This window comes from Garra rufa, chromosome 9 (genome assembly GCF_049309525.1).
Source record: "Garra rufa chromosome 9, GarRuf1.0, whole genome shotgun sequence".
In the NCBI taxonomy this organism is placed as follows: domain Eukaryota; kingdom Metazoa; phylum Chordata; class Actinopteri; order Cypriniformes; family Cyprinidae; genus Garra; species Garra rufa.
Window position 1 is genome coordinate 47,908,829 of NC_133369.1, and position 16,926 is coordinate 47,925,754.

General features: G+C 35.0%; 1 protein-coding gene and 1 long non-coding RNA gene across 2 annotated transcripts; one reads left to right on the plus strand and one right to left on the minus strand.

Moving 5' to 3' along the window:
* Positions 1-524: 524 nt before the first annotated feature.
* On the minus strand, positions 525-16,662 carry csf3r (colony stimulating factor 3 receptor). The gene is made up of 16 exons (XM_073846831.1): positions 16,491-16,662; positions 16,087-16,155; positions 15,300-15,593; positions 14,939-15,065; positions 10,713-10,888; positions 9,708-9,865; positions 9,449-9,602; positions 7,950-8,014; positions 7,542-7,740; positions 7,262-7,450; positions 6,043-6,141; positions 5,753-5,899; positions 5,524-5,658; positions 3,081-3,177; positions 2,916-2,997; positions 525-2,796 (listed from the first exon to the last, which is right to left on the minus strand). Exons 2-16 carry the CDS (start codon positions 16,142-16,144, stop codon positions 2,314-2,316), a joined length of 2,463 nt encoding a protein of 820 aa, XP_073702932.1. The 5' UTR covers positions 16,145-16,155; positions 16,491-16,662; the 3' UTR covers positions 525-2,313.
* On the plus strand, positions 11,444-13,664 carry LOC141342389 (uncharacterized). The gene is made up of 3 exons (XR_012356686.1): positions 11,444-11,537; positions 12,886-12,930; positions 13,049-13,664. It is a non-coding gene; the product is annotated as an uncharacterized lncRNA (long non-coding RNA).
* Positions 16,663-16,926: the final 264 nt, after the last annotated feature.

Below are 16,926 nucleotides of genomic sequence, written 5' to 3' on the forward strand. Positions count from 1 at the left end.
CAAGTTTGTATGGTCCTGTTAAGCAGACAAAAACACAAAAATTATGAATAGGACATGTGGTTTTGCATGTTAAAAAACACTGCTGTTATCACTATTTGTTGTCAGTTATTTTTACAATAATGGCTGTATGTTGAATAAGTTTCAGAGGACAGTAAATCAATACTGCTATACAAGCTGCACACAGACTACTCTAAAATATATCCAAGTGTCAGTTCTATTGTATTGTCCCTTGAGAAGATATACTAAAATGGTTGCTGAAATGTGAGGGGCTGTATAATAGAATTTCTGGTTCACAATAATTTACTTATATTTAAGTACTGAGTAATTTTAAATGTAATTCTAAATATATTTACAATATGGTTATGGTTAAGATGAGGATTTGGTTTCAGGTTAGTTGCATGTAATCATACATAATTTGTTGATATTAGTAAGTGCATGTAATGTGTAACAAGGACAACAAAAAACAAAGGGTTACTATTGATTTATTTCGTAATTTCTTTAGAAATTCATGTAACTCTGTTGTGTTGTCCTTTCCAGAGGAAGTGTTGTTACATTGCCAGATGTAACCACAATCTGTATTCTTAAAAAAAAAAAAAAAGATAAAAAAGAAAGAAAAAAATCTGAATCCAATGCACCAAACAAACATAAGATAAATGTGGCCTACATAACATGGCAAATATAAGGTAACATTAAAAAGGAAATGAACATGTAACATGTACAGTATAACTTTATCATAACATTTTCTCTTCTACACCTAAAACACACACAGATATATACGTTGAATTAAAAATGCAGGCAAAAAAGTAACATACATCAGTGTTAACAGCATTTTTTTTTGTCTTATACTGTATATGCCCACAGCCCCAACAATAACAACAAACCTGAAAAGTGCTCCTTTTAAACTGGATTACATGTAGCATTATCCTTATTATTATTATTATTATTATTATTATTATTTAAATACTGCAGAAACTTGCTACAGTTTCTTAATGATAAGAACACAATAATGGACTTGTGATATTATGTCTAGCTACAATGAAAGAATGAACTTGGTAGGGCAGGATGACATAAAATGCACATATACAAGTTTCAAATAAAGACCAGGCAGTGATTTTGCTGATTGGCTCTCTTATTTGGAAAAGGTAGGACTTACTTTATTAGAGTTGCCAAATTGGGATTTACATTTTCTCCCACTCATTGGTCTATATACCCTGGAAATCCAGAGGTCTCGCAAGAGCACAATTTGAATTGTCCCTGCAAGACACTCTCGCTGCGACTATATAGAATGCGAAAAACAGTATGTGAGACGAGTAGTATGTCCGAATTCATAGTATTCGAAATACAGTAGGTGAGAAGTACCCGGATGACCTATTGCTTCCGCCCGAATTCTGCAGTACGCATACCATGGACACTTCAGGCTCCAGGAGAGGAGTCGTTATTCGAAAAATGGTGGAAAGTGGAGACGCGGCGGATGTAGTATGTCCGAATTTCATTCATACTACCCATACTATATAGAACGTACTGTTTTAACGGTCATGAAGTACGTTCAAATTTAAATGTAGTACCTACTGAAGCAGTATGCGATTTCGGACGCAGCTTCTGGCATCGAGCAATGTTGCACATTACTGCATTACGTAAGCAGTTCTGGGAACCAATCAAATCGGTGTATCTGATGTAGGCGGGCCAGAGGCGAGCTGAGCTGATGACGACAGCGCTGCGATGTCTGGAATTATTAACATTGAAAGATGGCTACAGATGAACACCAGATGTTTGAAACGGCTTTGGCCGCTACAATGAACGAGTTAGACTTGGCTTTTCATATAAAAGAGGAACAGAAAACCGCGCTCGGATCGTTCCTTTGCAAGAAGGACGTTTTTGCTGTTTTGCCGACTGGATACGGCAAGAGTTTAATCTATCAGTTAGCTCCACTGGTAGCTAAGCGTATGGGGCTTAGTGAATTTGTGATTGGTCGTGGCGTTATCCAATTGCGTGCAGTGAGAGTTTCAAATGCATGCTTGGTGCCGCCCCTCGAGTTAGGCTCTTTTCATTGCTCGATGCCAGACCCTTAATCTTAATAGATTAGGGTCTGGATTTTTTCCAGGCTATGGTCTATATGCAGTCCCTGGCAATACTACATAAGGTTAATAATGAAAGAAAAGCTAAAACAAACCGAGTGCGCTTATTAGTCACAAACATACAGATGTTATTTTGCTAATCATTTTCAAAAACAGAAATATTTCTGTACGTCCTCAAAAAAAAAAAAAAAAAAAAAAAAAAAGGAAGCACATAAACCTAAACTGAATGAACTTGAGATTAGATGTGATCAGTCTCCCTGATCTCTAAGGATCTGAGCATAGGAAATTCTTCCCAAAGTTCTTCACTCTCCTCACTATCAGTCGAATTCTGGGAGAATGTATTGAAGCATTGTACTTTAGAAACATTTTCGCTTGGTGACACATTCTCATACGGTGAGGGGCTGCCAGGGTCCTCTGCCCCTAACAGAGGCTGTGTGGACTCAGAGCGAATGTAGGCTGGTGGACAGGATGAATGGTTTTGATACGGGCCGCCGAAAACTACTGTGGCATAAGGGATAGAATCCCTGTCGTGCTCCGAATCGTATCTGACACGGGTCTGGAATGAGGAATGACTCTCATCATGGCTGGCGATGTCTTGTGACCACTGGTTCTCCTTGACATAGTCACTCTTGAACGGCTCGTTCTCACACAGATCAAGAAGACTGAAGTGGGACAGATACACCAGCACGGGCTCCTTGTCGTCTTTAAAGGGGGGCATGCCCTTGGACAAAAACAGAGATATTCAGATATTTATTAAGCAGTTTGATTGACTGTTAACGTCATTTTAATCTATTTCAGATATTGATCTGTCGATTAAAATGATATGCCAATTATTCATACCTGCAATGGGTCAGTGTCGGTCCATCTCTTAATACTGCTGTTGGCAGGATCAGGAATTATAGGCCACAAACACATCTTCACCCTATGAAAAACAGATAGAAATGAAATGATAATACTAGTCTAGTACTGGCCTTAGTACACAATAACAAGCCTGTGGATACTCACCGTTCATTTTTCCCCAAACAGGCAAACATAACAATGATGATGAGAAGTGATAACCCAATGCATGCTGGGATAACAAACAGCACCATGTCAATTCCACCTGAAAAACATTTTCAATAATCAGCCAAACCAGTAGTGATTTTTTTTTTTTTTTTTTTTTTGCTTGCTACTATTCATACTTCGCTAAAAGTTCTTTCCTGTAAGGACACAAGAGCTATTCAATTTTAAAAACAAAGTGAAAATGTTGATAAATAAAGTACAATATGAAGTATAAAGTACCAGATTTGAATATGAAAATTAAAATCTAGTTACTGTGATTTGTAAAAGTTGTCACTGTGATTTGTAAAAGTTGTCACTTTAAAGTCTCAAACCCAAAGAGATATTGTTTCTAAAAGTTAAGATTCATCCATGCCTTTCTAAAACATTTGGTTTTCACATGCAGTCACTGTGTGGAAAGATACCCATGACACCGTCCAAATGTATTATTTATTGTAACTAATATTTTTGTTGTAGTATTGTTTCTGCTGCCATGTCATGAATACGCTGTGTGTTTGGCCCTCCAAAAGAGGAAAAAAAATAGAAATTAGTGGTTAAGTTGTATTTACAAGACTGTTCCTGAACAGTACAATCCAAATATGCGAGTGTGTGCAGCGCATTTTACAGAAGACTGTTTTTTGAACCTGGGAGAGAACAACTTTATGCCTGCAAAGGCTGTTTCTAAAACGTGTGGCAATTCCAACTTTGCAAGGACAGTGTGGCAGTTCTGACTCACAGCTTGTAAGTACATTTTCATATTAAAAGAATTTGCGATTGACTATCGGCCATTCCACCGAATGGGTGCCATTTGCTTCCAAAAATCTTCTCAAAAAAAGAATAAATAAATAAAAAATATATATTTTCTATATTTTTTAAAGACTAAATCTAGTAATAGACATATTTAACAATTCAAAATCTGTATTAGTCCATCTCATGTAACTATATAGAATTTTTTACACAATTTATAAATGAAAGAAGGATGCATTTTTCTTTGTGTTTCCACTTCATTTTCCCTCAGGCAGGTGTTTATTTTAAAGAACTTGTTAAACTTGTTATAATAAAAAAAATCGGTAACACTTTACATTAAGGTTCATTAATAAACATTAGTTAATATGAATTAATAATGAACTGCACTTATACAGCATTTATTAATCTTTGTTAATGTTAATTGCAACATTTACTAAAACATTATTAAAATCTTGTTAACATTAGTTAATGCAGTGTGAACTAAGATGAACAAACAATGAACAACTGTATTTTCGTTAACTAACGTTAATGAAGATTAGTAAATACAGTAATAAATGTATTGCTCATGGTTAGTTAGTACATTAACTAATGTTTAACTAATGAACCTTATTGTAAAGTGTTACCAAAAATTCACTATTGATGTACACTAGGTGTATTTTAGTACACAAACCCATTTTTTCATTTTAAAGATGACTCAAACCTCAAGCTTATACATTTCCTGTGATGCAATTTATTAAATAATCATTTAAAAATTATGGACCAAACTTAATTTATAAAATACTGGTTTAACTTTAAAAGAAAAATAAATAAATAACAGGAATAAAACTGGGTAACTGGAAAGAGTATCCATTATGTTAGAGTACATTTGACTACACATGTGAGTTATGAGATAAGATATAATTAACATAAAAATGATAAATATAAAATATTAAATTAAAATGGATATATAAATAATGCCTGTTCAGTTTTCCTGTGGATACTGTTTTCTTACAGCGCAGCTCACATAAACTCCTGCAGGAATGTTATATAATCTAAAATGTAAAAACAACCATAGGTTTCCTCTGAGCAAAAACATTGTCTCAGTGTAGAAAATAATGCATCTTCAAATATATCTTGATTAATTTGGATGTAGACTAATATATACATTAAAAAATCAGATGACACTACTCATTCCTGTTACTATATACAAGTAGGATACATGAGTATATGCGTGATAGGACTGGAAGTAACAGGATTGAGATTTTAGGGTAAAATTAGCAAACACATATAATCTAGCCACATGGAGTACATGAAAACATTATGAGACTACTCAGCAAATGACACTGATTCACCAAAGATTTGTATTTTTAAAATAAACAATATAATTTAGGGGCATAACATTTCTGTCAAACACTTGAGGTATTCAGACAATCACAACTCACTAGATAGCTGGCCAATCAGAACAAACTGCATTTTTTAGAATGAAAAGTTTTGTAAAATTGGCTTGCTTCAGAAAGGCAGGGCAGAGAAGACCATAAAGACATTGCATTACACCATACACAAAATAATGTCCTTTTTTAGCAATGTCATATTAACTAAAAGAACAATTACTTATCTTTCGTAACATTATAAATGTCTTTACTGAGATTTCTGACCAATGTAATGCTTATTTGCTTATATTTACCAATAACTGCAGTTGTCAAGGACTCAACTGATCCATTATAACTTCCACCCATCGTATGTACAGTCACAAGGGCATTATATAGGGTAAGTGGTTGAAGATCTCTCACCTCAAGACTGGTCCCCTTGGTCGTCATTACTTGAAACAGAATAGAAACATTATGGTTAATAAAAAAAAAAGTTCTGAAATCTTCCATCCAAAAGTCTGTGATCAACTTTAAATCCTTGAATACCTTTGATATTGTTCATATCATGCCAAAAGAAAACAGTATATCCTTGAATGTTCCCATTTCTTTTCTCAAGAGGAATTTCATTCCATTGAAGTATCACATATGAGTGAGTGATTTTCGTAACATGCAACTTTGGGGCCACAGAGGGTGCTGTAATTATATATGAAAATGTAAGTCTGAGCCCACTAGATGGAAGTATTGTATCATTATCTGGCTTTGCTTTATTTCACGTCACTTCCCCAATTTACATGAGGCCTTCAAATATCCACAAATGATTTCCAAGCACTACATACCCTTTTCACTGCTGTATGCTGTGAAGGTGAGAGGACGTCCAATCCAGTCATTATATTTAGGATAAATAGACATGTTATAGGGCACGAAAGGCCTCAAACCTGATATTGGAAATAAAGGAGCCATAATTAGATCTGCATGCACTTTGTGAACAACAATTACAAATATAAAACATTAAGTACCAAATTACTTTAAGTAACTTTTTGTTAAATGACTTGATTATTGTAGAGTAAAGCATAAAATATTAAGAGCAACTAATTTATATTCCGCCAAGATCTAATTTGAGAGTTGTTCTTAATTAATAAAATGCAAAGTTTGGAATAAAGATCGAAATATAACACAACAAGACTCTGATTTTTCAGAAATCATTCTAAAATGATGATGATGCTAAATATTGACATATACTGACAAATATTGAATCAGATATATAATATATAATCAGTAATATAATCAGACTTTTAGATTACCCATAGATTAGACTTTTTACCTAACTCGTATATTAAATAGGTCTTATACCATATTGATATAAAAATACAGTAAGAACAGTAAGAAAATATATTACATTTGTTGTTATTAACAACATGAAGTGCTTTAAACATTAAATTACATCAAGGTTTCCCAAACTGGGGTTTGTGAAGGAACTGAAGGGTTTATGAGTTTAATGAAAAGCTAATAATTAATTAAATCATTAAAAATATTTTTCAAAATATAATAAAAAAAAGCAGAAAAAAACAGAAAAAAGACAGAAATTTGGCAATTTAAATTTCGAAATAACCTACAGAGTAATAATTAAAATAAAAAATAAATCTGTTTATTAGCAGTTGAATCAATTTTGAAACACCTGAAATGATTTTTGCAAATCTGTGGTCAAATGCTGTTTAGTCACCTCACTTGAAGACTTTCTGAATGTATATAAGCAGTAGGCTAATTTAGAAAAGCCAATAAGGGAATTAGAGCGAATAAATTTATGAATAATTTCTTATTGTGTAATGTGTTGCTATTGTGTAAATAATTTGTAATCATGTAAACCATTACATTACATACATTTGTAATCATGTAATCCATTAAAAAGTAACTGTAGTCTGAAATTTGAAAATGTAACCTAATATAATTACAAGTACTTAATTTTTGAAATCTGATTACTTAATCCAGATTACATGTAATCAGTTACTACCCAGCTCTGCTGCTCAGTTATTATCAGTTATTATCAATAATAAACACCTGTTACTATGGTACTGTAGTTGGTTTTGTCCATCAGAGTAAAGGACAGGGGAGTTGCTGCTGTCTCATTCAGAGATCTCCACTCAAGCACGTATCCTGTGACATGGGGGGACGTCAGTCTTTCCCATTTGATGAGCACTGACGTCTCTGACTGGGGATGAACACTGAAATTAGAGACAGAGCCCTGCCCTAAAACAACACAATAAAAAACGATCAGACATCATAGTAATACACTGTGAACAGAACATTTGTCTGATATATCAAGGTGAGAACGCAATACCTTTCATCCGATACACTTGTACTACAGTATGATTCGAGCTCCCCACTGCATTAGAAGCTCTTAGGTAAACCGTTTTAACCTTCTTGGAGAGATTGAAAAGGCAGTGGTTTTCTTGTGTATGACACAAAGTCTTTTTTGGTTCCCTTGATTCAACAGTGTACGACAAATTCCAACCATTGGCACTGAAATTTTCTGAGGGCTGAAATAGGATGATAGAGAGATGAAAGGGTAGTTACAAATTTAAATCAAGTATCTGAGATGCTGTAAGTTATCACAGGAAAAAGGACTCCTCCCTGAATTTGCAAAAAAATAATATTAAACACACACAAACACATACTGTAAGCCTCGTCTATAATATAAACGTATACATTTTCTAAATTGTGACAGGACTATCATAGAGACTCTCACCTTCCAGTAGAGTTGTGCATTCTGATCATCAACTTTAAGCCATGTCTCTAGGCTACCAGTTGGAGCTGAAAAAAGAACAACTATTTAATATTTTTCAGAGATAATCATGTTTTGTTTAATAGAGGACTTCAGAGATCTTTAGATGGTCTTGTTTTGCAAACTCTTTAAAGGGAGTGCTCCTAATATCAGCTTGTTACTTATATAAAAGACACCTGTCCACAGAAGCAATCAATCAATCAGATTCCAAACTCTCCACCATGGCCAAGACCAAAGAGCTGCCCAAGAATATCAGGGACAAGTTTGTAGACCTACACAAGGCTGAAATGGGCTAGAGGACCATCGCCAAGCAGCTTGGTGAGTAGGTGACAACAGTTGGTGTGATTATTCGCAAATGGAAGAAAAATAAAATAATGGTCAGTCTCCCTCGGTCTGGGGCTCCATGCAAGACCTCACCTCGGGGACTTTTCCAATCATGAGAACGGCGAGGAATCAGCCCAGAACTGAAGAGGAGGATATCTTGTCAATAATCTCAAGGCAGCTGGGACCATAGTCACCAAGAATTTGTACCACACTATACCTTGAAGGACTGAAATCCTGCAGCACCCGCAAGGACCCCCTGCTCAAGAAAGCACATGTACAGGCCCATCTGAAGTTTGCCAATAAACATCTGAATGATTCAGAGAAGAACTGGGTGAAAGTGTTGTGGTCAGATGAGACCAAAATCAAGCTCTTTGGCATCAACTCAACTCGCCGTGTTTGGAGGAAGAAGAATGCTGCCTATGACCCCAAGAACACCATCCCCACCGTCAAACATGGAGGTGGAAACAGCTTTGGGGGTGTTTTTCTTGCTAAGGAGACAGGACAACTGCACCGCATCAAAGGAACAATGGATGGGGCCATGTACTGTCAAATCTTGGGTGAGAACCTCCTTCCCTCAAACAGAGCATTAAAAATGGGTGGGTATTCAAGCGTGACAATGACCCAAAACACACAGCCAAGGCAACAAAGGAGTGGCTCAAGAAAAAGCACATTAAGGTCCTGGAGTGGTCTAGCCAGTCACCAAACCTTAATCCCACAGAAAATCTGTGGAGGGAGCTAAATGTTTGAGTTGCCAAACATCAGCCTCTAAACATTAATCACTTGGAGAGGATCTACAAAGAGGAGTGGGACAAAATTCCTCCTGAGATGTGTGCAAACCTGGTGGCCAACTACAAGACATGTCGGACCTCTGTGAATGTCTAAAATGCTGTCTAAATAAAGTGTAATTTTTTCTTTTACTAAGCATTCACTTATTTGTTTAAAGATAATTTTGTTATTTCATAATTTGTCAGTAGTAGTTACAATCAGAGGAAAAAAAAACTATTGAAAGGCAACCCTAATCACCATACTATTACATTACGTAAGCACAATGTGATTATTTTTATTAATTGTTGTACAGTAATTAAATAAATTTAGTAAATAAATTAAGTAAATTTTATCGTAATATAGTAACTTCTTACCCTTCATAAGTGTGTTGGCTATTTTCGGATCACTCCATTCACTCCATTTACTCAATGAGCTATACCTCACTCGTATTGTGGCGTGGTAATTTGTCCCATGAAGGAGGCCACATACATTTATTTTGTATGCTTTTGATTTCATGAAGGGAAAAACCTATAACAGAATAAATATTTAAGACACTTTAAAAATAAATAAATAGATAAACTCACAAACAGTGCAGCTTTTAGACAAACATTTATCGTAACTTCAATCACTTACCAGCTCTTTGTCTTGTTGGTTGTTTACCATTTTTAATCTCAACTCTACATTCAAATTCGTCTCCAACCATGTTTGAGATTTTGCGAGACTCCAGGTGTAATTTAAGCAGCCCAACACATCTGCTTCAACTCTCTTAATCTTGGGTGGCTCAAAAATTGCTGAAATACAATTGAAACTACATTAATTGTATCACAGCACATACTGTATTTTAGAAACAGGCCCGATATCCTTCAGGACCACTTACTGTGCAATTATAAGAACTTCACGCAGAATAAAATTTTAAATAAAATGAAATACATAAATTAAATCCAAATTTATATAGTTATTATTTCCTACATTGTTTATTAGAATAATTTATTTATTAATTCATTATAGCCAAGTGTCATGGCGGACACCCAAAACCAGTATCATTGTATAAATATTACTGTTTGTTATGTATTTATACACTCGTGCCATCAAACTGTTGTATAAATGCAATATCACACGATTAGATGTGAGATATGGCGTTATATCGGCATGCTGTGATTACCTTTGGTACTCAGGTTGCGGCCTCGTGCCTATGGGCAAATCACAACAGTATATATATACACATGTATGTATATATCACTATAAAATCTCTTAAAACTACATTCCATGACACAAAAAACAGTATTATTTACACAATTATACTGGTTTTTGGCACCTTTCAAACAATGAAAGTGTCAGAGCTCTGTTATCACTATATCACATACTGAAAAAGGCTTTCAGCCAATCAGATTTGCAGACTGTTGTTTATACAGTGCATAGAATAAATGAGTAGACCCCCTCTGAAAAACAATCAAATTTTGTGATTAACAATCACAAATATAGTTCATGGGAAGATAGCACGTTCAGCAATTGAATAAATTGAATAAATGAAAAAAAAAAAAAAAAAAATCAGAATGGAGCACAGTCCTGGTATAAAGTCACTAAATACATATTAGTTCCTAATTCTTGATAGAGGAATAAAGTGTATTGCTCTTTTACCTGCTTCCATAAGAATCAGCTTCAGTGTTTCAGAGGTGGCATTCCCAAAGACATTCACTGCTGTCACATTAATCTCCACCTCTGAAAATAGACCATAAGGTTCCCGTGGAATTGAGTGGGAATGCGCTCCAGGTGGGATCTCATATGGATCACATTTAACCTGATTTGACTCAGTCCTGGAGAAATTTAAAATGAATAAGGTATGTTCATCAAGCAAATTTTAATTACTCTAAATGACCGTGAGAATGAATCTCACAAGGTCACAGTGTCTAACCTAGAAATCATAAGGAAGAAAACTTGTATTTGCTCACTATTACATGTACGTATTTATGAAAATCCAACACATTTCTTCCATTTTCTATTACTGGAGTGCAAAATGTCACACGGTTGTAAAATAAAGCACTTAAAGAAGAAATCAAGATGTTCATGTCTTTCTTTTTTCGGTCGATAAGAAATTGTTTCTTGAGGAAAACATTGCGGTAATTAGCACCATATAATAGATTTCAATGGGTCCCCCAAGTTTGAACTTCCAAAATGCAGTTTAAATGTATTTAAATACAGCTTCAAATGGCTCTTAATGATCCCAGACAATGGAGAAGGGTCTTAACTAGCAAAACGACGAGAAGGGTCTGGCTGCAGACCTGCACCTCCACTGTCAGACCTGCACTCTCCGACCTGCACTCTCCGTCACCCAAACTTCCTCAGCAGGTGACGTCACTTTCAATCGACACCTGCACACTACGGTACCTGCGCTATTTGCAATCTGCGTGTAGTGGGACGTGTTGGATTGAGAATAACTTCTGAATTCGTTCAAGAATCATTGCTGTAAGTACATATGTGTATGTTTATTATACGTTTTATTAGATTGTATTCTGATATACAAAATTATGTTTGCCAACGTGTTCGCTGCTCACTGGTTGTGTTTAAAAAGTTGCATTAGCTAGGGTTGTGCAATTAATCGAAATTCGATTTCGATTTTTGCTTCAAACGATCATGAAAATGCAGTAATCGAGATGAAACGATTATTGTGCCCCACTCCGCCCCCTTTCCAGTGGTGCGCTTTCGCTCTTCCATAAAAGCCTAATTTCACATGCAAATCAGCAAAATCATGTTACGTGACTTTCATAAAACGGGACATGCTTGATTTATTCATGTTTCTTTGATGTTATGTTTTTAATAGCGCGTCGGAAAAGTTGCGGTGTTTTTTGAATGCGCTCAAAGACGGAGCCGAACATGGACTTGTAAAGTTATATTTTAACTCAGGTGCGCGCCTAAACGGTCAAATACACGCAAAAATATTTGAAAATGAGGCGCTTGTTGATTATTCATGTAAACGCTTGTCAGTTATGTCTTAAATGACCATAAACAGTTGAAATTAAAAAACGTGTGTAACAGTATATTGGGTCCGTGCGGTTAAGCGCAACACATAGGATTCCTTCTGCTGTCTGTTTAATATGAATAAAACTTAAAGAAAAATCACTCACTGCTTTTGAATGAAGGACGTTTGTAGTTTTAATCAGACACAAAGGATGTTTAACTGTTACAGTGAAGATGCAGTTTTATTTTACATTCAAATAATTACATTTAATTTATGTAGTATTGTTAGACTACTTTAGACTTGCAGAAAAGTATTCAGAAAAATATTTTTTTAATCACTGTTTTTTTTTTTTTTTTTTTTTCGCTGTATTGCTATGTTTAAATTAATTACTATAGAAAGTTTTGGACCCTGTCATAATCGTTTAAATAATCGTGATTACAATATTGACCAAAATTATCGTGATTATGATTTTTGTTGAAATCGAGCAGCCCTAAGCTGTATAGCCTAACTAGTCAACCACTCCGTCACTGACTTAAATACATTTAAAGTAAGCTAAACTACTGAACAGAATGGTATATATGCTTTCGTAAGTTAATTATATAGCTTACACGTAAACTACTGTATAGTTTAGTGGAAGTGATTGTTGTGTTAATGATAATATAAGTAGAATGAGACAATTAAATGTGGTGTTTTTATTAGCAAAACAGGTAGTGTGAAACATTGTAAAGCACCACATTTGGTGTTTTCTTCTGCTCCTACTCTTCTCAATTCAGATTACTTCATTTGAGTGACATTTTATATATTATAAATATATGTATGTGTGTGTATAACTGGTTTCTTCTATCCTGCTCTTAGGCAGATGATGCAAGTATAGATGTACTGATGGAATCATCACAAGAGGTACATTATTTTGTTACAGGACTGGTCACAAGTAATTGTTTTTTTTTTGCACAATACTGAATTAATGTTTTTGGTATCTTACATTTGTATCTCTCTTGTTCTTTGTGTTATTTTACAGAATCAACTGATGGGAGATTTAAATAAAGCCAGCAAGTGGTGTTTGGAACCATAGATATATATACGTAGATGCCTCATTAGCGACTGTTTCTATGGGCCTTTATACGTAAGCCGTCCGCCATTTTGCTGCGGTCCAGTTGACGTCATTCACCCATAGATCTAGGTAAATCACCATAGTAATCACTGAATATTCTAAATATAACAGTCCTGCACAGCCGTTGGTCTGCGAACCTACAGTATGGTGAATGACGTCTAGTGGACCGCTGCAATATGGCGGACGCATCTATGTGCTTGGAGCGGTCCAATGGGGTATCTACGTATACGTATATATGTTTGGAACAGCCAAGTGTGCTGCTTGGTTCTGTTCAGCTGCCCAAAGTACTCTGCATGGAGGATGAAGATGTTGATGAGGCCATGGACAAATTACAGAAGGCTGAATTTTCAGAGGACAGACTTGTTGCTCTGGAACCTTTCAGCTTTATCTTTACTGCGATGAAGGACATTGACTTCTTCCTTGAACATGTAGTTGATGTTATGAATCTGAAAGTATTCTGTCAAACTGAAAAGGAAGGAAATGCATAATGTGCTTCTTTGCAGAAATAAAAGAAAATACATAATTTGCCTCTTTGCATTCTTTCTGTTCTGTTTTTATTTGTTGTGGAAGTGTTTTAAGCTTTTACTTATTTTTATATTACTATTTTATAAAACTATTGCTAGTTTTCCAAATAATAGTAAATAGTCTGTCTCTTTGTAACTAGCTTACAATAAAAAACTAAAATAAAAAATTGCATCTGCTTAATTTTTGTTAATGTTATAGTTTGGTAATGTAATATAGTTGTAGCCTACTTGAATGATAAAGTACAACATTATACTCCTATGATAAACAAGCAGCAAAAAATAACTGGGGGGAAAGTTTCTGTCTGGTTATACTACTAAAGTACTTTAAACCATTTAACAGCATCATTACTGCGTCTTTATTGGCTACGGGTACTTTAAACCATATAACAGCTTCAATACAGCGTCTTTGGCAACGCAAACGAACGACTGGAAACTTATTTGCGTTTTTTTGTGTCGATTGCAAGTGACGTCGCAGGTACCGTAGTGTGCAGGTGTCGATTGCAAGTGACGTCACCTGCAGAGGAAGTTTGGGTGACGGAGAGTGCAGGTCAAAAAAAAAAAAAAACGGAGAGTGCAGGTCTGAGAGTGCAGGTCTGGCAGTGGAGGTGCAGGTCTGCAGCCAGACCCTATTGAAAACGACCTGTCATATTCAAAACAAATTGACAATTTGTATACATCTTGTCTAAGTCTGCGGGAACTTTTCCAGTTTAATATACGGTCAATACAGTGAGGGTATGTCGAAAAACTCCTGTCTCATTTTCTTTCTCAATGTCAAAATCGTCCTACATCGCTGTTTTACCTTTTTTGGAAAGAGCATTTGATCTACATGTTCACATTGTAAACACTGGGTCAGTACTTCTGCTGAGATTTAGAATGATTGGAATAGTTGGGGAAAAAAATTAGATGAGTTTTTCGACATACCCTAACTGTATTGGCCGGAAAAGAGTTCACGCAGACTTAGAAAAGATGAGCTTTTGAGGTTAAAGGAAAAGAGTTCACGCAGACTTAGAAAAGATGAGCTTTTGAGGTTAAAAAGTCTATAAATTGTCAATTTGTTTAGAAAATAACTGATCATTTTGCTAGATAAGGTGCATTAAATGCATTTAAACTGCATTTTGGAAGTTCAAATTTGGGGGCACCATTGACATCAATTATGTGTAGATAATTCCTTTTTTTCTGCTATTTTGATTTTAGAGTAAAACGTGAAATTGATTTTTGTGAGATTGATCTATAAACAAGAAACAGTTCTGAAAATGGCAGCAGAAATTAGTACCTAAATATTTGAAGTATAAAGTTTGTAGGACGGCTTTTTACTTCCTGACCAGGATCCCACTGACACAGCAATCTTGAGGATGTTAGATTCAAATAGCAGCCCAGGTCTTTAGGAACAGATGGAGGATCTTTAAAGAAAGGAAGGTTAGAAGCCAGGTAAACTTTGTCTTGGAATGACAACAATGAGTAGTCTACATTATGGCTTGATCTCATTCAGAGCTTGCACCATATTTAACTTGGTGTAAATTGAAACATATGTCATATTAAAAATAGACCCATATTAAAGTTCTATGAATGTAAGCCAAGTTAGTAATTTACTTAGTATCATAATACTAAATTATAATCATAAAAAAGATTCTCACATCCTGCTTTAACCATCACTCCATCAACAATTTGGCAGTTCTCCCCCTCACAAACAGCACAAGCAATGGATGCACCAGGCTCTGGTAGACTAGGGATGATTAAACCATACGTCCTATTAGTCTCCTGGTAAGAGAAATTGCTTGGGGCAAAATCATTGTCGATCTTCCATGCCACATGAAAGTCTTTGCCTTTGGTCAGTGAGCAGTCATTCTCTATGGAGCAGGACACTGATACAGGAGAGCCAGCGAGCACCACAGTGGCAGGAGTGTGAATCTTAGCACATGCTTGGCTCACTGCGGATAATAAATGTGTATGATTTTAAACATCAATAATTGGAGTTTTAAATCGTATTCTAAAGTGAATTAAGGGAAAGAAATTGGGCTCTAATAACAAACTAGCTAGCAACACACCAATCCACTACTCAAGTCTTGTGACTTAGCATTGCGTGACATATTCCTGACAACATCCTCCATTTCAAAACATGTGGGTAGTACTTACACGACATGAGCAAGAAAAAAAGAAGAAAAAAAAAACCTTTGGTTTGTCTAAACAGTAGATAGTTAAATAGATAGTTATATAAAAGTAACAGAATAAAACAAAATGGTTGCGCAATTAGGATTCTTATAATACTTACTCGACATTAAAAAAAAAAAAAAAAACTTTGGTTTTTTAAACAGTATTTAAGATGATAGATAGATAGATAGATAGATAGATAGATAGATAGATAGATAGATAGATAGATAGATAGATATTATAATAATACAATTAGTAAAAATGTTGTTTTACCTTTTATCATGGCACTAATGTATATCCATAGCACAAGCACAAGCCAGACTGATGCCATGGTTATGACAACTGAAAAAAAAGTGTTACCATTTTAGAGAAATTGCAAGTCTTCAAATTACAAAACCTTCCGTTTCTAACAGCCTATATACTATCTAAAAAAGAAAGTAAGGGGAAGACAAAAATAAAAATTTAATTAATTAAAAATAGTAACATCTTATAATAACCTTTAACAATAACATTGTATAGAACATTAGTTTGTATATGTATGAATGTAAGTGTTTAAAGCGGTATATAATGTTTATATACTGACTTTTTTTTATAAAATTAATTTAATAAAAGTTATTGTACATTGTTAACGATTACTCAAATTAAGGAGGTAACAAAAATGAAAGTACAATACATACTTAAGATTGCTCTGCATCTGAAGATATTTTTAGGGGTCACATTTGAACTCCTGTGTTGTTACTGTCCAGCGAGGTCTGGTGCGCAGTTGAACTTTTCTATGAAAAAAAAAAAAAAGTTATTGAAATGATCCAGATGCTGTTCCGAGAAAGATCTCACGGCTCTGACTAAAGAGTCACTGCTGTCAGTCCTTCCGTGGCATATCGTTCTTACCATCCTAAACCACAAGTACAAACCGAAGCAGGAAATGTCAAACTCTTGTGAAACCATCCACACTTGTGTCCGTTTCTGCTCCCACTTTTTACCCTTACTTAAGAGGAAGCTTTTCAATTTGATTCTGTTTAACACAATTATTTGTGTAAAAATAAATAATTAAAAACAAAAAGCATGGATTCATTAATCACAGATTGCAGTGCCTTTTTTAATTTGACAAACACT